At 51.8% G+C, this 25,627-nt stretch overlaps 1 protein-coding gene across 3 annotated transcripts in view; it reads right to left on the minus strand.

The window, feature by feature from the left end:
* Positions 1–25,627, minus strand: part of AKT3 (AKT serine/threonine kinase 3) — a 214,831-nt gene that overhangs the window by 2,766 nt on the left and 186,438 nt on the right. For all 3 annotated transcript variants that reach the window (XM_054712924.1, XM_054712922.1, XM_054712923.1), the window contains 3 exons: positions 18,669–18,883; positions 14,665–14,752; positions 12,439–12,541 (listed from right to left, as the gene is read on the minus strand). In XM_054712924.1, the coding sequence (XP_054568899.1) occupies positions 12,439–12,541; positions 14,665–14,752; positions 18,669–18,883 (406 nt within the window). The remainder of the gene's footprint in view (positions 1–12,438; positions 12,542–14,664; positions 14,753–18,668; positions 18,884–25,627) is intronic.

The raw sequence follows: 25,627 nt of genomic DNA on the forward strand, positions 1-25,627 counted from the left end.
ATCACCCCGGTGTGTCAGGAACCCCTTGGCGTGGGCAAGCTGGGCATGTTCTCATTCTTAGCACCAAGGGGTTAGAGGACAGCAGCTCTTCTCCCAAAGCCAGATTCTAACCAACCAGTTCCGTTTGTTGTAGCAACTTCCTACTCAATACTAAGGACGAACCTCGCTCAGGTAGAAATATGAAAAATTAGGGTAAAATCTCTGTGAAATACGTCTTAGCTGCCTTAGGAAAATGCCCTTTAACCCCCGGCAGTCCCAGCGGCCCACCCTGGCCGGCAGTGGTTTCCTGTCCGCGAGTCCACTCGCGGGAACAGAGGGAGGCGCCAGGCAGCTGCTGGCTTCGGGGCCACTCTTTCCTCGCGTCTCACGATCCCTGTGTTTGAAGGATCGTCATGATCTCAAATGATCACCCAACTCCCCATCACAGTTCTGAGGAGGGACACCCTAGTCAAGATGCTGGCCTTCACCCCAACTTTCCCTGCGCTTCTGCTCTGGCCCCACCCCCGGGCTCCCTGCCTGAGGGGAGGCCCCCCAGGAAGTCTCCCCCATTGGATCGCACCCTGAACTGCAGTGAAAGAAGTGAGGAATCCCTCAAACACCCAACCTGCTTTTCTTCCAGCAAAACCACTCCATTGCCTCCAATGCACAAGCACAGGACCCGTTCCCCCCGCCCCCAGCCTCTCCGGGGCACCCGCGTGGGACGGGAGAGAGGACACGGCCAGACTCCACGCGCGGTGGGCACTGAAGATAAGCTTTCTGCTCTTTTGCCCTGCTCCTCTTTTCTGCCTTCTGCTTTTTTTAAATTTTTTAAATCCTCACCCAAGGATATTTTCCCCTTGATTTTTAGAGAGAGTGGAAGGGAGAGGGAGAGACAGAGAGAAACACGATGTGAGAGAGACACATCGATTGGTTGCCTCTGGCAGGCCCGGGACCAGGGCCTGGAGCCTGCAACCGAGGCATGTGCCCTTGACCGGAATCGAACCCGGGACCCTTCAGTCCGCAGGCCGATGTGCTATCCACTGAGCACACCAGCCAGGGCCCTTCTACTCTGAATACAGAACATCTAGAAACGGGATCAAGGCACTAACCAACGTGTGGCCTCGACTGCACTAGAGACACCCCCGTATCAGGTGGGACCCAGTCCGTCAGGCAGCGCCCCTGGTCCTGCTCCCTGCAAGCGGCCCTCTCGGGGCCTCTCCCTTTGGCCACGCCTTTCTGGGTGCCCCTGTGCCTGACGGACATCTCTGCCTCCTGCTGCTAACACTGCTCAGGCACCACGCACACACGGCGCCTTCCAGAGGCGCTGCTGTCCGCGGGACTTTCAGCTCCACCGGGCGCGGGAGCTGCGGACGGTCTCTGACGTGGAGTCACAACATGTCAAACTCCCCAGAGAAGAGGCAGCGGGAATCTAACACTCCGACTCTGACGGGTGCCAATCACGTGTCAGAATCCGTTTTCCCATGAACAGCTTTGTTCTGCTGGGCGTGTCTCTGCCCAGGAAACCAACTAAACCCATTTCTGACGGTACAGAAACCCAAACCTTGGGGATAACCACGGAGGCCCCTCGCCTCCCTCTTCCTTCAAGCCCGTGACGTCCCTCTGACCTTGCAGGCCTGGGAGAGCGAGGCCGTGGGCCTGGAGGTCTGGGGGTCCCCGGTCCTCGCGCTGCACAGGCAGGGGGGTGGGGGTGGAGGGGGCCAGGAGCAAGCGGCGACCTGCAGGCCACACACCGTACGCCCGGTCGGCGGCTAGCAACCCGTTCCCCCTCTGCTAGGAGGTTCCCAGGGAGCAATGTGATGGTGAGCAGGAAGGAGGCTGAAAGGACCCCGAACCACACACATCTGGAGGAAGCAGCCAGAGGCTCAGCCCACACCCGCCTGCACCCCAGCCTCCTGTGGCCCCTCTTCTCGAACCTTCCACAGATGCCATTACGGGCAGTGGAAGCTCCTGGGTCACCGCACCTCCGCCTGCACGAGGGCAGAGGCCGGGAGCGCGTGAACGCCAGCAGCACCCTCCAGTCTGCTCCCCTCACTGACACCAGGCAGGGCGAGCGGCGTGGGCGAGCAGCTGTGTGCACAAAAGGAACATGTTGCCTTGCTAACTGCGGATTTGTTCCCAGAAAACACCTCCCCCCTGTTTTATAAAGCGAGGTGGCGAGTGGGGGACAGGCCCAGCTAGGCTCTGCGGGCGGCCATGGAGAGACACGCTAGGAGGACTGTGTCCAATGGGGTCACAGCTCAGGGTTCCTGACTCTCTGTCCTCTGATCTGTCTGCAGAGAAAACTGGGAGACCTGGGGCCATCAACCACGGCACTGCCCGCCCTGGAGGAACCCAGGGGTGCGGTTCGCGACCACTGAGGCCAGTCCCGCGGAGGGGTGCACCTGTGGCCTCCTGCCCGGGGGCCGCGCTGAGCCGAGCCGCACGCACGGGACGGCTGCTGGAGCCCGCTGGCCTCAGGCCGCTCTGCAGAGCCGTTTCCTGATTTTCCTCTCTCCACCTGGGTCGGAAATACGACAGCAAGTTCAGGACCCCCCTCGAGGGGTGAGCCCCAGTGGGCACAGAGGAAGCCCCTGGCCTCCAGTGTTTGGGCCTAGGCCAGTACCCGGGCAAGGCCACACCCACCTCGGATGCCCACAGACCCAGCCTTGCCAGGCCTACAACTCTAGGTGGATCGATACCCGCCTTGGAAGGCACTACCATCCGTCCCTGCCTCTCTCTGATCACCTCTGAAAGACACCGAGTCACAGCCCACGTCTACAAGGACGCGTCTTTCAAGAGCAGAGCTGCGTGAGGGATAAAGGTGACGGCCAGGACGCGCATCCTCCTGCAACACCAGCTCTCTTGTAGCCATCGATCCAGTGAGACTCTGGCTCAGACTGTTCCAGAAACTGTGCCGGCGGCCTAAAACCCCTTCTTATGTTCCAGCCGGTCTGCAAAGGGAGCAACGAAGTGCCGATGAGGGACCTTCTCGCCCCGAGGACCAGCACGAGTGTGGGTCAGGGACAAGGCGGAGCGCGGCTCGGGGTGGGCAGGGCTGTGCCCTTCGAGTCCATCCTGAAACAGGACTGAGGGCTAAGGAGGCACAGGTCATGGAGCTTTTACTTTAACTTCTTCGTAACCAAAGAGATCTGCTGCGGCCTTCTTATCCTTTTCTTTAGAGAGAGAGGAAGAGGTGGAGGAGGAGGTGGGAGAGGAGGAGGAGGAGGAGGAGGAGGAGGAGGAAGGGGAGGGGGAGAGAGAGGAGAGAGAGACAGACAGACACTGGTGTGTGTGCCACCCATCCATGCACTCATCGGTGATTCTGGTGTGTGCCCTGACCGGGATCCAACCCGAAGCCTGGGCACGGTGGGACGCGCTCTAACCCACTGCCTCCCGGCCAGGGCTGCGTGGTCTTCCGTCCCACAATCCCCAGCACTGGATTCGGGGGGTCCTCCCCCGGCCCCCAGCTCCGGCCCCCTTTGTCCTGGTGTGTACTGTATGGCCTGCCAGCACCCTTCATGGAGCGGATGGCAGATGGGCCAGCCTGGTGCCTGAGTACAGTTAGAATCCGGTTATTCACGCGCTTGTCCCGCCAGGGTCTTTCCTCAGGCCACGGGTCCGATGCCGCCTCCCAGAACCCGGGAGTGGCCGGGCCAGGCCCCGAGAGGGTCTGAGCCAGCGCTCCCCCTTCACCGCCCCCCCACGGGGCGGGGCTTCCACCTGGAACTTTCTGAAGGGAAAGCCGTACTCGTGGCTTCACATCCACAGGGCCCCCATTTCTATCACTTCCGACGTAACGTGCAGCTCGAAAGAGTCCCAGTGCAAGAGCTCCTTCAACAAGGAAGCCGCCTCGCTGAGGCGGAGGCCGAGCCACGCTGGGACCTCACTCCCAATGCCACTGCCACTGTGGCGCCACCTGGGAGGCAGACCCAGACTGGGCACCGCCGGGCACGGCACCCTCTGTGAGGACCTGGGCCTGCCCCGCCCTGACAGGAAGGCCGCCCCCATCCCCCCGCACTTGTTATTCATTCACTGAGGAGCCACTGAATGCTCCCCCGGCAGGCACCTGGCTGAGGGCGGGGCAGGTGAACCCACACCCTCCCCTGAGAGCCCTGCGTTCAGCTGGAGGAACACAGCACAGAGAGGAGCCCCCAGCGGCCCAGCCCGGGGGAAGGGGTCGGCGAGAGTCACGGGGTGGGCTGCACAGCGCCCTCCAGCCTGGAAGGTCCCAGAACCTCCCTGAGGAAGTGGCGCCAGGCTGAGCGGCAAGCAAGCAGGAGCAGTTCCTGCAAATGTCCAGGCAGAGCACCCGGGCGGAGAGCACCCCGGGCAGGGAGCACCCCAGGCAGGGAGCACCCCGGGCGGGGAGCATCCCGGGCAGAGAGCACCCCAGGAGAGCACCATGGGCGGAGAGCACCCCAGGCAGGGAGCACCCCGGGAAGGGAGCACCCCGGGCAGGGAGCACCCAGGCAGGGAGCACCCAGGCAGGGAACACCCAGGCAGGGAACACCCCATCCTGGGTGTGGGCAGGCGTGGCTTGCTCCAGGTGTGGGAGACACAGGGCCGTGGGAGATGGGACAGGATGGGGTGGGAGAGGCGGAGGCACGGATGAGCCTGGGCTGTGTGAGCAGCGAGAGCAGTGTGGAATGAGGGGGCGGACCATGGAGGGGGATGTGCTCTGATGACACTGAGGGCTGGATCCAAACGGCGAGGGCTCACAGGCGCCGGAGGAGCGGACCTCGCCGGTGCTGCCAGAGTTCCCGACAGCTATTCCAGCCCATTGGTGCGGGACGGTAAACGCGCCAAGGCTGTGCCCTCAGCTCCCACTCACAGTCCTCAGCTGCTGCCCCCGCCCCCCGCCCCGCCTCCCCGGGCCTCCTAATGCTGCTTCACCCGGGAGAGTCTAGGAGGCTGCGAGGGCACGAGACAGAGCGACCGCTGCGGCCACGGTGAGCCCACGAGTGGCTCCTCCGCGGGGCGAGGCCACAGGTCAGCGGGCGGCCACGCTGCGGAGCCCCATGGCTGGGGCCTCTGGGTTTCCGTTTCTTCCCTTTCACAATAAAAAGGTTCCTCACTCCGCGCACGCCTGAGCTCGCAGGACCGAGGTGCTCATTCCGCAGGTGCACGGCTCCCTGCTGTCGGGCCGGGCACAGAGCTCCGGCCGAATGACTGTCCGCGGCCACCGCGGGCACTGCCCTTGGCATCAGCCTTCCCGCTCACGGCCGTGGGACCTTCGCTCCTTCACCTGCTCTGCCTCTCCCAACGGAACGCGAGGCAACGAGACACACAGAGGGGCAAAGGGAAAGGGCAGGAGAGACACGGACGGTGTGACGGTGTGACGGTGTGAGCCACAGCCGTGGGCCTTAGAAGTCTCCCCCGGACCTGTCCCTGACATGGAAACACGGGACCTGTCCCTGACATGGAAACACGGGGACCTGTCCCTGACATGGAAACACGGGGACCTGTCCCTGACATGGGAACCACGGGACCTGTCCCTGACATGGGAAACACGGGACCTGTCCCTGACATGGGAAACACGGGACCTGTCCCTGACATGGGAAACACGGGACCTGTCCCTGATATGGGAAACACGGGACCTGTCCCTGACCCGGGAAACACGGGACCTGTCCCTGACATGGGAAACACGGGACCTGTCCCTGACAAGGGAAACACGGGACCTGTCCCTGACATAGGAACCACGGGACCTGTCCCTGACCCGGGAAACACGGGACCTGTCCCTGACATGGGAAACACGGGACCTGTCCCTGACATGGGAAACACGGGACCTGTCCCTGACCCGGGAAACACGGGACCTGTCCCTGACATGGGGAACACGGGGCCTGTCCCTGACATGGGAAACACGGGGCCTGTCCCTGACATGGGAAACACGGGGCCTGTCCCTGACATGGGAAACACGGGGCCTGTCCCTGACCCGGGAAACACGGAGCCTGTCCCTGACATGGGAAACACGGGACCTGTCCCTGACATGGGAAACACGGGGCCTGTCCCTGACCCGGGAAACACGGGACCTGTCCCTGACATGGGAAACACGGGGCCTGTCCCTGACATGGGAAACACGGGACCTGTCCCTGACATGGGAAACACGGGGCCTGTCCCTGACATGGGAAACACGGGACCTGTCCCTGACATGGGAAACACGGGGCCTGTCCCTGACATGGGAAACACGGGGCCTGTCCCTGACATGGGAAACACGGGGCCTGTCCCTGACATGGGAAACACGGGGCCTGTCCCTGACCCGGGAAACACGGGGCCTGTCCCTGACATGGGAAACACGGGGCCTGTCCCTGACCCGGGAAACACGGGGCCTGTCCCTGACATGGGAACCACGGGACCTGTCCCTGACCCGGGAAACACGGGACCTGTCCCTGACATGGGAACCACGGGACCTGTCCCTGACCCGGGAAACACGGGACCTGTCCCTGACATGGGAAACACGGGACCTGTCCCTGACATGGGAAACACGGGACCTGTCCCTGACATGGGAAACACGGGACCTGTCCCTGACATGGGGAACACGGGGCCTGTCCCTGACATGGGAAACACGGGGCCTGTCCCTGACATGGGAAACACGGGGCCTGTCCCTGACATGGGAAACACGGGGCCTGTCCCTGACCCGGGAAACACGGGGCCTGTCCCTGACATGGGAAACACGGGACCTGTCCCTGACATGGGAAACACGGGGCCTGTCCCTGACCCGGGAAACACGGGACCTGTCCCTGACATGGGAAACACGGGGCCTGTCCCTGACATGGGAAACACGGGACCTGTCCCTGACATGGGAAACACGGGGCCTGTCCCTGACATGGGAAACACGGGACCTGTCCCTGACATGGGAAACACGGGGCCTGTCCCTGACATGGGAAACACGGGGCCTGTCCCTGACATGGGAAACACGGGGCCTGTCCCTGACATGGGAAACACGGGGCCTGTCCCTGACCCGGGAAACACGGGTTCTGTCCCTGACATGGGAAACACGGGGCCTGTCCCTGACCCGGGAAACACGGGGCCTGTCCCTGACATGGGAACCACGGGACCTGTCCCTGACCCGGGAAACACGGGACCTGTCCCTGACATGGGAAACACGGGACCTGTCCCTGACCCGGGAAACACGGGACCTGTCCCTGACATGGGAAACACGGGACCTGTCCCTGACATGGGAAACACGGGACCTGTCCCTGACATGGGAAACACGGGACCTGTCCCTGACATGGGAAACACGGGACCTGTCCCTGACATGGGAACCACGGGACCTGTCCCTGACCCGGGAAACACGGGACCTGTCCCTGACATGGGAAACACGGGACCTGTCCCTGACATGGGAAACACGGGACCTGTCCCTGACCCGGGAAACACGGGACCTGTCCCTGACATGGGGAACACGGGGCCTGTCCCTGACATGGGAAACACGGGGCCTGTCCCTGACATGGGAAACACGGGGCCTGTCCCTGACATGGGAAACACGGGGCCTGTCCCTGACCCGGGAAACACTGGGCCTGTCCCTGACATGGGAAACACGGGACCTGTCCCTGACCCGGGAAACACGGGACCTGTCCCTGACATGGGAAACACGGGACCTGTCCCTGACCCTGGAAACACGGGACCTGTCCCTGACCCTGGAAACACGGGACCTGTCCCTGACATGGGAAACACGGGGCCTGTCCCTGACCCTGGAAACACGGGGCCTGTCCCTGACATGGGAAACACGGGACCTGTCCCTGACCCGGGAAACACGGGACCTGTCCCTGACATGGGAAACACGGGACCTGTCCCTGACATGGGAAACACGGGACCTGTCCCTGACATGGGAAACACGGGGACCTGTCCCTGACATGGGAAACACGGGGCCTGTCCCTGACATGGGAAACACGGGACCTGACCCTGATATGGGAAACACGGGACCTGTCCCTGACCCGGGAAACACGGGACCTGTCCCTGACATGGGAAACACGGGACCTGTCCCTGACATGGGAAACACGGGACCTGTCCCTGACCCGGGAAACACGGGACCTGTCCCTGACATGGGAAACACGGGACCTGTCCCTGACATGGGAACCACGGGACCTGTCCCTGACCCGGGAAACACGGGACCTGTCCCTGACATGGGAAACACGGGACCTGTCCCTGACATGGGAAACACGGGACCTGTCCCTGACATGGGAAACACGGGACCTGTCCCTGACATGGGGAACACGGGGCCTGTCCCTGACATGGGAAACACGGGGCCTGTCCCTGACCCGGGAAACACGGGGCCTGTCCCTGACATGGGAAACACGGGGCCTGTCCCTGACCCGGGAAACACGGGGCCTGTCCCTGACATGGGAAACACGGGACCTGTCCCTGACATGGGAAACACGGGGCCTGTCCCTGACCCGGGAAACACGGGACCTGTCCCTGACATGGGAAACACGGGGCCTGTCCCTGACATGGGAAACACGGGACCTGTCCCTGACATGGGAAACACGGGGCCTGTCCCTGACATGGGAAACACGGGACCTGTCCCTGACATGGGAAACACGGGGCCTGTCCCTGACATGGGAAACACGGGGCCTGTCCCTGACATGGGAAACACGGGACCTGTCCCTGACATGGGAAACACGGGGCCTGTCCCTGACCCGGGAAACACGGGGCCTGTCCCTGACATGGGAAACACGGGGCCTGTCCCTGACCCGGGAAACACGGGGCCTGTCCCTGACATGGGAACCACGGGACCTGTCCCTGACCCGGGAAACACGGGACCTGTCCCTGACATGGGAAACACGGGACCTGTCCCTGACCCGGGAAACACGGGACCTGTCCCTGACATGGGAAACACGGGACCTGTCCCTGACATGGGAAACACGGGACCTGTCCCTGACATGGGAAACACGGGACCTGTCCCTGACATGGGAAACACGGGACCTGTCCCTGACATGGGAACCACGGGACCTGTCCCTGACCCGGGAAACACGGGACCTGTCCCTGACATGGGAAACACGGGACCTGTCCCTGACATGGGAAACACGGGACCTGTCCCTGACCCGGGAAACACGGGACCTGTCCCTGACATGGGGAACACGGGGCCTGTCCCTGACATGGGAAACACGGGGCCTGTCCCTGACATGGGAAACACGGGGCCTGTCCCTGACATGGGAAACACGGGGCCTGTCCCTGACCCGGGAAACACGGGGCCTGTCCCTGACATGGGAAACACGGGACCTGTCCCTGACCCGGGAAACACGGGACCTGTCCCTGACATGGGAAACACGGGACCTGTCCCTGACCCTGGAAACACGGGACCTGTCCCTGACCCTGGAAACACGGGACCTGTCCCTGACATGGGAAACACGGGACCTGTCCCTGACATGGGAAACACGGGGCCTGTCCCTGACCCTGGAAACACGGGGCCTGTCCCTGACATGGGAAACACGGGACCTGTCCCTGACCCGGGAAACACGGGACCTGTCCCTGACATGGGAAACACGGGACCTGTCCCTGACATGGGAAACACGGGACCTGTCCCTGACATGGGAAACACGGGACCTGTCCCTGACATGGGAAACACGGGGCCTGTCCCTGACATGGGAAACACGGGACCTGTCCCTGACATGGGAAACACGGGACCTGTCCCTGACCCGGGAAACACGGGACCTGTCCCTGACATGGGAAACACGGGACCTGTCCCTGACCCTGGAAACACGGGACCTGTCCCTGACATGGGAAACACGGGACCTGTCCCTGACCCGGGAAACACGGGGCCTGTCCCTGACATGGGAAACATGGGGCCTGTCCCTGACATGGGAAACACGGGGCCTGTCCCTGACATGGGAAACACGGGGCCTGTCCCTGACATGGGAAACACGGCACCTGTCCCTGACATGGGAAACACGGGGCCTGTCCCTGACCCGGGAAACACGGGGCCTGTCCCTGACATGGGAAACACGGGACCTGTCCCTGACATGGGAACCACGGGACCTGTCCCTGACCCGGGAAACACGGGACCTGTCCCTGACATGGGAAACACGGGACCTGTCCCTGACATGGGAAACACGGGACCTGTCCCTGACCCGGGAAACACGGGACCTGTCCCTGACATGGGGAACACGGGGCCTGTCCCTGACATGGGAAACACGGGGCCTGTCCCTGACATGGGAAACACGGGGCCTGTCCCTGACATGGGAAACACGGGGCCTGTCCCTGACATGGGAAACACGGGGCCTGTCCCTGACATGGGAAACACGGGGCCTGTCCCTGACATGGGAAACACGGGACCTGTCCCTGACATGGGAACCACGGGACCTGTCCCTGACCCGGGAAACACGGGACCTGTCCCTGACATGGGAAACACGGGACCTGTCCCTGACATGGGAAACACGGACCTGTCCCTGACCCTGGAAACACGGGACCTGTCCCTGACATGGGAAACACGGGACCTGTCCCTGACATGGGAAACACGGGACCTGTCCCTGACATGGGAAACACGGGACCTGTCCCTGACATGGGAAACACGGGGCCTGTCCCTGACATGGGAAACACGGGGCCTGTCCCTGACATGGGAAACACGGGGCCTGTCCCTGACATGGGAAACACGGGACCTGTCCCTGACATGGGAACCACGGGACCTGTCCCTGACCCGGGAAACACGGGACCTGTCCCTGACATGGGAAACACGGGACCTGTCCCTGACATGGGAAACACGGACCTGTCCCTGACCCTGGAAACACGGGACCTGTCCCTGACATGGGAAACACGGGACCTGTCCCTGACATGGGAAACACGGGACCTGTCCCTGACATGGGAAACACGGGACCTGTCCCTGACATGGGAAACACGGGGCCTGTCCCTGACATGGGAAACACGGGGCCTGTCCCTGACATGGGAAACACGGGGCCTGTCCCTGACATGGGAAACACGGGGCCTGTCCCTGACATGGGAAACACGGGACCTGTCCCTGACATGGGAAACACGGGGCCTGTCCCTGACATGGGAACCACGGGACCTGTCCCTGACCCGGGAAACACGGGACCTGTCCCTGACATGGGAAACACGGGACCTGTCCCTGACATGGGAAACACGGACCTGTCCCTGACCCTGGAAACACGGGACCTGTCCCTGACATGGGAAACACGGGACCTGTCCCTGACATGGGAAACACGGGACCTGTCCCTGACATGGGAAACACGGGACCTGTCCCTGACATGGGAAACACGGGGCCTGTCCCTGACATGGGAAACACGGGGCCTGTCCCTGACATGGGAAACACGGGGCCTGTCCCTGACATGGGAAACACGGGACCTGTCCCTGACATGGGAAACACGGGACCTGTCCCTGACCCGGGAACACGGGACCTGTCCCTGACCTGGGAAACACGGGCCCTGTCCCTGAGACTCAGCTGATATGACAGACACAGGCCGGCGTCACACGTGAGAGTGCCCGTGAGTTCCATGTGGTCACCTCTGCTTTCATGAGCCCCGCTGACTTGAGGCCCTCACCCAAGTGTGGGTCACGCTCAGGGACGTGGGATGGCTCCAGGGAGACACGAACGCAGTTTTAACAGGCGTGTAATGTAATTTCTGGGCACCAAACATTACTAGCCAACTAGATTACGTCTTCACAGATACTCTTGCTCAAGACAAAGCGAAGTAAAAACAGAACAATTCAACGGAAAGTGCAGTTTGGAACTAGTAAGTGGGAGAGCAGAATCAGGATCGTGCTGGAGGAAGTCTGCAAGCGGGGAACAAGGGGAGTCTCTACGACAGATTTCTCCCAGGTGATGTCAGAAGAAGCTACTGGAGAGCAGTAAGGAGGGGCTCACTGGTCTGTAATGCAGCCTGTGATTCTCAGTTCACACCTCCCCCTCTGTAGTCTTCCCTACATGGAAACACTTTTCCCTCAGCTACCTGACTTCATTTTTCCACCCTGGGAACAAATCCCATTCTTAAATGGAATGTCACTGGAATTCGATCTTGAAAATCCTATATAATAAAAGGCTAATATGCAAATCGACCAAACGGCGGAACCACCGGTCGCTATGACGTGCACTGACCACCAGAGGGAAGACGCTCAACGCAGGAGCTGCCCCCTGGTGGTCAGTGCACTCCCTCAGGGGGAATGCCACTCAGCCAGAAGCCAGGCTCACGGCTGCCGAGCACAACAGCGGTAGCGGGAGTCTCTCCCGCCTCCACGGCAGCACTAAGGACCCCTCCGGGGATGTCCGCCCGCCAGCTTACATCCATGTGGGGAGAGGGCCTAAGCCAGCAGGTGGACATCCCTCAAGGGGTTCTGAACTGCGAGAGGGTGCAGGCCAGGATGAGGGACCCCCTCCCCGCAAACCCCTCCCCACCCCCTCCCCCCGAGTGCACAAACGTCATGCACCGGGCCTCCACTCTAGTATCTAATAAAAAACAACTTTTTTCTTCTGTTATATCAGAGTGTTATGAATCGCCTTCAAGATTTACTTACATTTTTCAGGTGGTGTTATTGTAATAGTCTGAGCTGTAAATTCTTCATCAAAATATCTGGTATCTGTCTCAGATGTTACTTGAGGCTTAAAAGGAGGTACAAGCTGTACAAAAAAAGAAAAAGTACCGGTGAACAGATTTCAATGTAGGGAAATTAATTTTAGGATACAACCGAAGAGCAGGTAACGAACTGGTGAGTGCAAGGGACTCGATGCTGAGCCACATTTCCTTTTTGGTTTCTTCTGTAACCCATGAATTATTTAAACTTGTATTAAGTTTCCAAATACTTGGGGATTTTCCATATATCTTTCTGTTTTGATTTGTAAGTCAATTCCCTTTCATCCAAAGAGCACATGACTTAAATTATTTGAATCTTTTAAAAATGACAGGGTTGCCTAGCCAGCATGGCTCAGTGGTTGAGCATTGACCTGTGAACCGGGAGGTCATGGTTCGATTCCCAGTCAGGGCACATGCCTGGTTTGTGGGTTCAATCCCCAGGGAGGGGCCTGCAGGAGGCAGCTGATCAATGATTCTCTCTCATCCCTGATGTTTCCATCTCTCTCCCTCTCCCTCCCTTCGTCTCTGAAATCAATAAAAATATGTAATTTTTAAAAGTTTTAAAAAGTTTGGGTTGTTTTGCCCAAAATATGGTATCTCATGCTAGGTGTTCTACGTAACTCTGAAAAGAATAAGCATACTTCTGTTGTTGAGTAGGGTTCTATAAATGTCAATTAGATTAAGTTGGTAGATAGTACTGCTAAAGTCTTCTATAAACTAATGGTTTCCTCTCTACTTCTATCAATTAATTGGAGATTGGTATTGAAATGTCCAACTCTAACTGTAGACTTGTCTATTTTTCCTTGTAGTTTTATTAGTTTCTGCGTAATGTATTTTTGTTAGTAGGTAGGAAGCAGTACTGTGTGTGTGTGTGTGTGTGTGTGTGCGCTCGCCATTGTGAATGGATTATGGGGATCTGAATTTATTCAACTGTAGGAGCTGTTCATACACTCTCTGTAAGGCTGCCATCTTCATGTTGAATGCCAGAGCCTGGCAACCACTGGACAGGATGTTGGGAAGAGAAGATGCATGTAAAGCAGGAGAACAACAAAGTGGAACCCAAAAGAGCAAGGGCTGGAGTCCACGAGGACAGACGAAAACCCAAGCCATTTCTTACCAGCTCTGACTTTCACAGTGTGGATATCCCCCCGGAACGAGGGCCTTTGTCATGGAGCTGAACTCACACCCTGGCCCAGGAGAGGGCAAAACTAAGAGAGGAACCGGGGAGATGGAGCCCTGAGGCCTGACCGCCTCTCAGGCCAAGGAGGTGAGCTGATAGACAAGCAACAGCATGAGGAGCTACAAAAGGGCTGCTGCTTCACTTCTGGTTTGGAATCTGCCACAAGAATCTCATTAGCAAAAGGGAATTCTGGGAAATGTAGTTCGGACTAGTCAAACTGGCATATTCTAAGGCCCACACAAACAAAAATACCTTGAAAGCAGCAAGTGAAATATAACACATAATTTACAAGAGAACAAATAATTGAATATACATTCACTAAACTATCAACTCACAATTTTATACTCGGTGATAATATCCTTGAAGAATGAAGCCAAAATAAAGACCTCATTATATAAAAAGAAAACAAGTTCCTCTCCCACTGACTTGGACTATAAGAAATGATCATGGAGCCCTAGCTGGTTTGGCTCAGTGGATAGAGCGTCAGCCTGCGGACTGAAGGGTCCCAGGTTCGATTCGGGTCAAGGGCATGTACCTTGGTTGTGGGCATATCCCCAGTAGGGGGTGTGCAGGAGGCGGCTGATCGATGTTTCTCTCTCATCGATGTTTCTAACTCTCTATCCCTCTCCCTTCCTCTCTGTAAAAAATCAATAAAATATATTAAAAAAAAAAAAAAAGAAAAGAAATGATCATGGAAATTCTTTGGCTAAAGGGGAATAATATCAGAAAGAAACCTGAATCTCCAAGGAAGGAAGAGAATTGCTGAAGAAAAATCAACTGTTTCTCCATACTGAGTGGAATTTCAAGATGTGTTTTGGGAGTCAAAATTATCAATAAGACTGTGTGCTAAGAAGTTCAATATTCAATTAAATGATAGATTAAAAATGAAAAATACCATGCTATTATTAAATTTGATTCACTTACATTTATTTTGGATGCAAATTAATTTTAGCCAAAATAGACAGACACCGTGGCACGAAGATAACCTACCTTTTTATCATATACATCTTGCCAGTTTACTCCAGAGAAGAAACTGTGTCTCATAATTTCTTTTGAATCATCTGGTCCTCCGCCAAGGCTATGCAGACAGGAATAAAATTAAATGAGCATGAGACATTTGCATAAGCCAATGCATAACACAAGTTTTTGTGAAATGTAATTTTCTGTGTGCTAAGTGGCTCTTGTGATGAATAGCCATAAAAATAAAAACCTTTCGGTGTAAGACCTCATTCCCCTATTATGCTATTAACAGGAACTCCCCTCAGGCCCGGAAGGTATCTGGAAAGAGCATGGGCTTTGGTGATACACCTGAACCGGGCAGCCAGCTTTGTGTGACAATGAAAACTTTGCTTAATCTCAGTTTACTCATCTGTAGAATGGGGGTAATAATCCCAGCCTGGTGGGTTATTACAAGGGTTAGAAATAAGTAAGTAACTAGCAGAGCAAATGGTAGCTGTTATCACTGTCAATTCTATAAGCCAAAATCATTTTAGAAGGCCTCAAGTCTAAATAATCAACAAAACAATCAATCAAGCCCTGACTTAGAGTGTTTGCCAATTCTGGTGATGTAAATACTCCCACCAGGGCCAACAGTAAAATGTGACAAAATTATTACGGAGAGATGAGTTTTGAGTATGTATTACCTTTGATATTAATATTAATTTAATTTATAAATTTATATAACTTAGTTTTTAATATTTTTTTTTATTGATTTCAGAGAGGAAGGGAGAGACTGAGATAGAAACATCGATGATGAGAAAGAATCATCTATTGGCTGCCTCCTGTACGGCCCACACCAGGGATCGAGCCCGCAACCCGAGCACGTGACCTCCTGCTTTATAGGTCGACACTCAGCCACTGAGCCACGCCGGCTGGGCTATTTAACTTGGCTTTTAGTAATGACTGTATTGAACAACCAGCTCACACAATTCTTGAAATTTAACAACTGGCTCTTTTGAGCTGGCACATGCCAACTCCACTCACCACTGGGTCAGAAGCAAACAGGTTGAGGAAAACAACCAATTGTGCCATCCTAATGAATCCTGGTTATCATCAGGCATAAGGAAGGCGGACTGGGAAGAATCCATTTTCTCTTTGCCTGTACGTCATCTCTTCATACTAGTCCGTTCTCCAGACCAGCCGCCCGGGCTGGAGAGCCGCGGGTCCCTGACTTCCTCCACGTCCTCGAGTCTCTCTGTCATCATCACAAAGTTCCACTTCTCGCCCCGTGACCACTGCTGCAGGAAGGACCGCTTTATCTGGACCCTCCGAACCCTCTCTCACCTGCTCTGCCTCCCTGCCCCTGGGCCTCACTGGTCTCATCCACCCAGGACAGCTGCCCGAGGCACCTTCTCAGAACACAAACCGGGTTATTGCCCTTTAATAACTCCGTGGCATCTCATCCTCTTCTGAGTAAAGATCAAACATTTTCTAAGAAACGTAAGGTCCTTCCAATCTAACATGTCAGCTTCGTCGCCCCATGTCACCCAACTCGCATTCCACACTGCGAGCAGTCACTGAACCCCTCCGGTGCCATGGTCACTGTCGATTCCAGCTGTTCTTTACATGTGCATTGCCCGCAGGAACCCCCGTGCAAACCCCAACTCCTTCTGAGCCAGCTCAAGGCTTCCTACCCCCCAGACAGGCTAATCATCTCAAAAGCAACTTGCTTGTAGTGTGACCTGAGCATCTGTGAACGTATGTTTTGTGCCCCAATTATCCCGTGAACCCCAGAGCGGAGGATACTCGGTTCATTCTTGCATTCCCAATATTTTACTGCAGGTGGAGAGGCTTGCTACATCTACTGTAAAAGGAAATAGCAGATAATCGAAAACACACCTTCTCTTGAGGCAATGCCAACCTCTGGGGGCACAACCCTCTAAGAGTTGTCCTACTTACCGGGCCACTGTCATTCTACATTCACCTCATATCCATTGGATAATTGTTCAGTACCTACTATGTGCTATCCATTGGGTGGGGTGGGGGAAGGATGACAATAGAAACGAGTGAGACATAGACATAGACAGCACGATTCTGTTCTACCGGCCACGGATAGAGGGGGCCAGAGTCCCCTGGAGGAGTTGGAAAGGATGGGTACAAACTCACTGCCCTTGACCCTCACCAAATGTTAGGTCCCAAATCAAGTACAAAAAAGGAAATCCTGACTCTTTTTAATGATTACCTAGCATCAAGTGCTACCTGTTACATTGTGAAATTTTCACATTAAATGGAATATATTTCAAAGCCTGAACCAGATTGATGTATTGTTAAATAAGAGCCACAAGGTGGGGAAAAGGAGGTTTACAGTTCTGAGTACATGAAACAGAGTGATTCTTGTGTTATTACTTACTAATTATTATATTATTTTCCACACAAACACTGCGAACCTAGCTTTGCCCACCCTGTATCAGACACATCAAGGAGGCACCAAACGCGTGGCGTCTCCTCTTCTACACGGATGCTCCGTGCGACCTGGATACGTCGCTTCAGCCTCCCTGGGCCTCTGCTCTCTCCCCGACCGAATGGAAATGAGGATGAACCCACCCGTCCAGCTCTGCAAGGGACCGAGACAGCGGGGGACACAGCAGATACAAACGCCCCGAGAAATCCCTTTGCAAATGTGAGGTCTGACCTCAGGGTCATGAAATGCATTTCTGATGGGCTCATCACAAAGCAAAAGGATGGCACCTCTTCTATTATATCTGCTTGGTTTGTTGTTGGTTTTTTTGCTGAAGGTAAAATCATGTTCCTCATCAATTTAACAGCTAAAAGCATGTAATGGTGGGACCATCTCTAAGGGAGACCAAGCTCACATTTTAGGATTCATTATTCCTTCATTCCTTAATTCAGTCTACCAACAAATACATATCGAGCAGCAACTATAAGCAGAACATTGTAAAAATACATTGTGTGAGGTGTTTTATATAGCAATGTATGGAATGGGCTTAACCTCAGATGCTGAAGATCTAAGAGATTTTCAGAAAAATACTGATATGCATATATATATGTATGTGTATACACACACACACACACACATATATATATCAGAAGAAAGAATGGATATTTCCATAGATATACACAAACACACATTTTAAGGGACATTAAAAAGTAATAGTCATTTCCTATATGACCTATAAAATGCATGTTTAAATGAACATATAGCCGAAACCGGTTTGGCTCAGTGGATAGAGCGTCGGCCTGTGGACTGAAAGGTCCCAGGTTCGATTCTGGTCAAGGGCATGTACCTTGGTTGTGGGCACATCCCCAGTAGGGGGTGTGCAGGAGGCAGCTGATCGATGTTTCTCTCTCATCGATGTTTCTAACTCTCTATCCCTCTCCCTTCCTCTCTGTAAAAAAAATCAATAAAATATATTTATAAATAAATAAATAAATGAATGAATGAATGAATGAATGAATATATAAATATGAGCAAGGAATACCATAGCCCCTTAAGGGCTATCGGATTCTTCAGGTCCCAGCTAAAGCTACCAAAACAGACATACAAAGTGTACAAAGATATTCTGTTGTTGCTATCAATCCTTCTGGCCCTGCATGGAAAGAGTATCTTCAAATGACAGGCAGGACGTAGTTAGATGTGTGTGGGTGAGAGAAGGGTACAGGGACAGGCCTGCGCTTTCCACCAGGCGAATCAGCAGCAACAGAAAGGCCCAGAAGGCTGAAAGGAAACGAAGAGATATCCGAGTCCCACCACAGCGAGCACCAGGCCAGGAAGAAAGTCCGCTCACAAGATGGCCAATAAAACTCCCCAAATCCTGACTTGGTAAGATCTGCAGAGGAGTTCCAAGTGAGGGGAAGCGGAGGGAACGTTTTTAAGTGTTCTATATCCTGCAGTTAAAAATAAGCCCGCGTCTCCGTCGGAAGGTGTCTAACCCGAAGACATCGCTTCTTGGAGCGAGTCCCATGTGCATTCATTTCCATATCACGATCGCTAACCACACTCGTCAGTGACTCGCTGGGTGTTGCTCGCGGCCTACCGTTTATTTGGATCCTTTATCAAGAGCCCTGATAGCAGTGATTTTGCATCGGAGGAGAGTGTGCGAGGAAATTTGATGTCTTCCATCAGGATCAGCTCGAACAGCTTCTCGTGGTCCTGGTTGTAGAAGGGCAGCCTCCCACACATCATCTCATACATGACGACGCCCAGGCCCCACCAGTCCACGGCCCGGCCATAGTCGTTGTCTTCCAACACCTGAGAGCGAGACCAGCGAGAAGGTTAGCTATCGCACACGGAATTCTAAAGCACCGTTTATGAAACGTGAGATTCTCACGGAAAAATGGATCCTCACTCTCACAGCCTGGGTAAGCAAGGTTTAGATCTTGATCTCTGAACATGAAGCGTCCTCCAAAGATATCAATCACACCAACTATTTGAAAGGTTCGATATTTACCCGGAGATGGTCAGTGTAGACATAAGGGGTAGGCCAGACAACCAATGCCAAGTGAAGGAGCATGGGAGCGGGCTGAGGATCAGACAAACCGTCAGCAGGCTTGCACATGGTCTCTTAGGCCTACTGAACTGTTCAGTCTGGTTCACCAATGGGCCCTTTAAGTAGCAGCTTAGAGCTGAGCCATGCAGATTGGGGGGCACGGAACATGCCTTGCACATTTCCTGCTTGAGAAGAACTAGGGGACACGGATCAAACGTGGAAGACAGGAGAGAGCAGGCAACATCATGGAGAAGCGCGCAGGGCAGGGCCGCCAGGAAAATGTTGGACCGCGTTGGAGGCCCCTCCATGCGGCAACTCGGGAAATTGGCAGCCGCCAATGTGAGTCTGAAGATCTGTCGTTTGGGCTAATAAACTCGAGTATCCAAAGCTTACGTACCCCGTGGCCATTTCTTAAACACAAACAAAATCTGGGACTCAATACCTCTGTAACATATACCCTTTTTTGTTTGTTTGTTTATCCTCACAGGAGGGTATTTTTTCCATTGCTTGTCAGAGAGAGTGGGAGGGAGGGAGGGGGAGAGAGAGAGAAACATCGATGTGAGAGAGAGACACATCGGCTGGTTGCCTCCTGCACGCGCCCCAACCAGGGTCGGGAAGAGAACCCGAAACCCAGGTACATGCCTTTGACCAGGAATCAAACTTGAGATCCTTGGGTGTGCCAGCTGATGCTCTAACCACTGAACTACATCCACCAGGGGTTATGCCTTAAATCTGTTTTTGCAAAATACATAACACGCAAAATTAATTTAGTAAGAAATGATATGAAAGCATCAGGCTCTGTTAGAGCAGCCTGCTCGCATCGGAACATGATAACTTGCTATTTGTCCCAGTAAAAAAAAAATTAAAAAAAATTTTTTTATTGATTTCAGAGAGGAAGGGAGAGGGAGCGAGAGACAGAAACATCAATGAAGAGAGAGAATCATTGATTGCCTACCTCCTACACGCCCCCTACTGGGGATTGAGCCTACAACCTGGGCATGTGCCCTGGACCAGAATCGAACCAGGGACCTTCAGTCTGCAGGCAGACGCCCTATCCACTGAGCCAAACCAGCTAGGGCTGTCCCAGGAAAATTTTGATCATTTTTTTTAATTAGATTTGCTCCTCATTCAATGGAATTTTCTTCATTTATTTGCAACTTTCAATATTTTATTTTAAATTATTATATTTGAATAATCTTAAAGCTTACTTGTGATCCTCTTAGCTCTGGGATAAACAGATCAAGAAAACCATACCTATGACATTTATCAATTAAAAAAATCTTACAACTGATTACCTAAGAGCATTCGATACGAAACAAGGTAGTGCTCGTGTTCTAATCTAAACTTTCTCAGTTTGAAGCAAGCACACTGTTGAAGATGACTCCGATGTGAGTTTTATTTAAAATTTACCAATACTTCCATGGAATCCCACGTGACATGTTGACAGTTAAGGCCCTTTGGCTCACTGGGTATTTAAAGATGGAGCGTGCCCTAACCTGTTTGGCTCAGTGGATAGAGTGTCGGCCTGCAGACTGGAAGGTCCCAGGTTCGATTCCGGTCAAGGGCATGTACCTTGGTTGCGGGCACATCCCCAGTGCAGGGTGTGCAGGAGGCAGCTGATCGATGTTTCTCTCTCATCGATGTTTCTAACTCTCTATCTCTCTCCCTTCCTCTCTGTAAAAAAAATCAATGAAATATATTTTTTAAAAAAAGATGTAGTGTATAATTTCAAGAAAAAACTATGCTACTTAAAGATATATTAGTAGTATTTTCAAGGGCTATGAAAAGATTTTTAATTCGACTGTATCACTGTTCCGTGGCTAAAGCAGCGTAGGGCAACACTGGCAAGAGAGAACTCAAGTCCAGCTCCGACATTTTCCAAAAATCTTCTGGAAATCACAGCTAAGCAAAAATTTTCAGGAAAAACAACAAATTCTCATTTTTATCTTTAGCCCCAAACATTTCAAATATCTATTTGCTTGAGATGAGTAATGTGAGAACGTAAAAAAAAACAAGAGAAAAATCTAAAGAAGCGAGACATTCTACTTGTGTACTTAGAGGAAATGCTGTAACAGCTAATTTTTCAATACCAGTGACTTTCGATTATTCAAGAATCTATCTCATGCCCGATTAGTAGAATGCATTGTATTGTTTGTGGGCCTTTTGCAAACAGATTCAGGATTTTACCTAAGAACAAAAAATTTTAAAATCTCTGCATTCCTACACCACCAGCAAAACAGTGGCACACGCAGCGAGCCAAATGTGGTTTTTAACCTCTTTTTTCATAAAACCATAAAAAGCATAAAAGCTGGATTAACTGCCTCCCGAACCCACGTTTCACCAGCCGGGTTCTCATCCCCAGCTGGCAAAACTGGCAATCCTTTATTTTTGTTTAAATACCTGGTTTGCAGCCAGAAGGGAAAGTGAGTACATTATATAAAAAAAAAAAGGGGGGGGGGTATTTTTTGAAGAGAAATAAGCATCTGAAAAAATAAAACTGCATTGTACCAAAATCTGTTTGATAAAATAAAATGCATTTTATTTAGGTTTGTAAAATGAACACTGATTCTCCAACTAAGTGGTTTGCTTTTGAACATAATGTGCTCTAACTGATATATAGATGTAATGCTACAACTGCGGTATCACTTTGTACTGAACAAATCTGATGTGATGTATTACCTTTTTGACACATAAGCTTAAGCTATGTTAAGGAGAAACCACCCTAAGATCTAAGAGTCTGTGCTGTCAATTACAAAGAAAGATTTCTGTTCAACTCCTCCCTCCAAACAGCTGGGAGATGAAACAGACGAGAAATGAAAGTGACTCCAATATCCTACACGTGGACATACTAGTATAATATGAAACGTGTCATTATTCACATACTCTCCTTTCGCACTCCTTAAATATAAATTATTTCAAAACGCAATACTTGGGAAAACTCTAGAAATTCCAGAGTGAACTTAAAATCCACAGCCTCTTTTATATTATTTTTAGAAGATAATTTTCTCCCTTACTCAGAGCACTTCATTTTCCACAATTACGGAAACATATAAAATTTATATTCTTTAACCTGAGAGTTGCCATTCCTTTCTGGCTGCCTCTGATGATTTTTTTTTTTTCCCAGCAAAAAGGCTGATTTACTTCCGGGTCATTGTGAAGGGCCAAGGGCGTGCTGGATGCTAACAGAGGAGCAATGGTCCTATGCCCCGCAGCTCTGTACAACGCACATCGTCACATAATTTAAGCAGAAATGCAGATCAGCACCTGCTCCCGGGGAAATAACCCACTAAAAGGCTTCTCTTCAAGAAAGTGTCTAAAGAAAGTGTCTCTTTGCCATGAAGTCCATGTTGCTGACATGGAGCGACACGCCAGCGGTAAGCATGGCCTAGACGCTGGGCATTGCCTTCGGTCCCTATTGCTGTGTGACATACATGGACCTTTACGTTATAACTGCATCGAACACGAATGCCCAGACAGACACACAGGACAAGAGGGTCAGGAACACACAGAAATGTGAACGGTAACCAACGATGGGAGGCCCTGGCCCGTGTGGCTCAGTGGGTAGAGCGTCGGCCTGCGGACTGAAGGCTCCCGGGTTCGATTCCGGTGAAGGGCACATGCCCAGGTTGCGGGCTGATCCCCAGTAGGGGGCGTGCAGGAGGCAGCCGATCCATGGTTCTCTCTCATCATCATTGATGTTTCTATCTTTCTCCCCATCTCCCTTCCTCTCTGAAATCAATACAAATATATTAAAAAACAACAAACAAACAAACAAAAAAAGATGGGCGGTCCCATGGAGCCCCACCCACACAGCGCAAACCCGGGACACGGGCATCCTTTGCTCGCCCAGGACCAGAGCCCGCGTCATTCAAGGAGGGGCCAGCAGGTGCCAAGGACTATGAAGTAAGCTGGTGATATCTGATTAGCATTGGGTAACATTTGATGTGGGCACTTTCATTTCTGGAACAACCAGGTGAGTTGGAAAACTCAGCATAAATAGCTCTTGAATGGCTATTGATTTAGATAAATTAACTAATACACTATGTCTTTTAAAATGATACCATCAATGGAAATTCCCAATGTAAATATTTACTTGGCTAATGGACACTTAAGAAAACACACATATTCAATCCAATACCCTTTTACCAGTTAGGGTTTACTGGGAGGCTGAAAGGATGCCTCTTTGAGCGTGTTCGCCCAGGCCACAGAACGCACCCGAGGCAAGCAATTATAAGGGGGCGATGTGTGCCCCCGAGTGGCTCACTGCTCAACAATAATCCAGACAGAACAGATGGGAGGGGGAGGGATTCAACGTCTGAACACACTGTCTGCACACCTAGGCTGTGAAAGTAAACTGTGAACTTGGATGAACCAATTTACCGCTAATTCAAAATTTTTTTTTTTTCTGGTACCCATACATTTCAGGTAGCTGATAGGTGTGTGTTTTATAGATACTCACGCCGACACACTTTCTCTTTTGTGGGAATCCTTCCCATCACAAGAATTTGCTTTAAAAAAAAAAAGGCCTATAACTATCCTAATTCAGATTCTGAAACGTACTGCAGCTTTGGGGGGAGTATATATTTCATAAGAATTAAGGATTCCATGTTTCTTCGTATTTTCTTCATAACGGTTCAACTGCTCTAATAATTCCTAAGAGACTGTAACTGCCCCCCTGCTGGGACCCAGAATGCTGTGGCTTCCTGGCTACCTCCTCGCATGCACACACTCCCTGCATGCAGCTAACATGGGACTACAAAAGCAATCTGTGGCCAGAACAGGCAACATCCTTGATGGATGCAATGCTGGTGACTAAATCACGCTTACACATATCTTCCCAGAGATTTCTATGCTTCCTTTCATGAGATTTTTAAGATGGGATTTTTAAGAAACTGGGGCTTTGTGACCCAAGTAAACACAGCCATTGTCAAATACCGCAGGTTACCAGCTAGCCGTTAGCTTCGTACACGTTCTTATGCTTCGGAGAATTTAAAATTAAACTTTATGCTAACCTGGAACCATTCCCAAGTGCTACATGCAAATTAAATCCAAAAGACCACATAACACTGAAAAAATTTCAAGTGAAAAATAGCTACTATAGAACTTTCAGATCGCTAGGCAAGTAAAAGCTGCTGCTTCTAAACACCAACAGACATCAACATTGAACTAAAAAGTATCATTTAGGTTCATATTTTAAAAGTGTCCAATTTGGGTCCAGCCAGTGTGGCTCAGTGGTTGAGCATTGACCTATGAACCAGGAGGTCATAGTTTGATTCCCGGTCAGGGCACATGCCCAGGTTGAGGGCTCGATCCCCGTGTGGGGCGTGCAGGAGGCAGCCGATCAATGATTCTCTCTCATCATTGATATTTCTCTCTCTCTCCCTTCTTTTCTGAAATCAATTTAAAAAAATAAAATAAATATATATATTTACTTTATTTTAAATAAATAAATATATTTTAAGTAAATATATTTATTTTTATTTATATATATTTAATATATTATATATATACATATATATGTATATATATATTTTTTTTTACTTTTTTTTTTTTAAGTGTCCAATTTGGGGACAAAATGGGATGATTTTGAATATGATCTGGAAACAGTATAAGCAGTGAGCCGGATATCTGACACAAGTGCTTACATATGAATTCTGATTACAAAGCACACACCTCCCACCTGAACTAACCACCATGAACCTCGACTCCATCTGCCCCTGGACACTGCGATGAGCCCTTTACAGAACCATGCGGAAGGCGGAGGCTTTCCAGCATCCCTTCAGAGACAGGTGTTTCATGAATTTTTCATGGTGAAATGAAGTATCAGGGAGGCGCACACTTTTAGAAAGGCTACCAACACCACTTTTTATTTTCACAGAAACCTTAGACGTGTTAAGACTTAAGTTTCACAATCTGGTAGGAATAGTAGGATTGTGTCCAGGGGCTAAGCGAAATGTGAGTCTGTGAGCTACCGTGTTTACCTACAGATGAAATGTGCAAACGTGAAATAACTTGGGCCTCATTTATTTCTCTTAAGATCTCCTGACGATAGTCCTGAAAGAGCCCATAAAATGGCACCTTTTATATTTTTTCTTGTTGTATTTAAAATAAGTGAATAAAATGCCATTCAATACATTTAAGTCTAGTTTGGTTCCAACTACTCCCCCTGCCTGCACTGTTCCATGCTACCGACGACCTCTGCCTGTAATTTACATGTTTCTCCCAACTCATTTCTAAGTAGTTATGTGGATCTCTGGTTTTAGATCCCCTCTATAGAATTTAATTTCCATTTGTACTATTATCTATACAGCATCACAATGGCTTTGAGTAAATCTTTACCTCAAAATATTCTGGTCTATTTCAGATATTTTCAAAATCTGGATTACATAAAATGTATTAAAGAGAGGAGGTTTCAAAAGAAAAATGGATACAATGACAGTAAGTGGATGTTCTCTAAAAATGAGGTTCTAAAATCTAAGAAGGCATCAAAAATACATTTTCATCCA

This window comes from Eptesicus fuscus, chromosome 24 (assembly GCF_027574615.1).
Source record: "Eptesicus fuscus isolate TK198812 chromosome 24, DD_ASM_mEF_20220401, whole genome shotgun sequence".
NCBI lineage: Eukaryota > Metazoa > Chordata > Mammalia > Chiroptera > Vespertilionidae > Eptesicus > Eptesicus fuscus.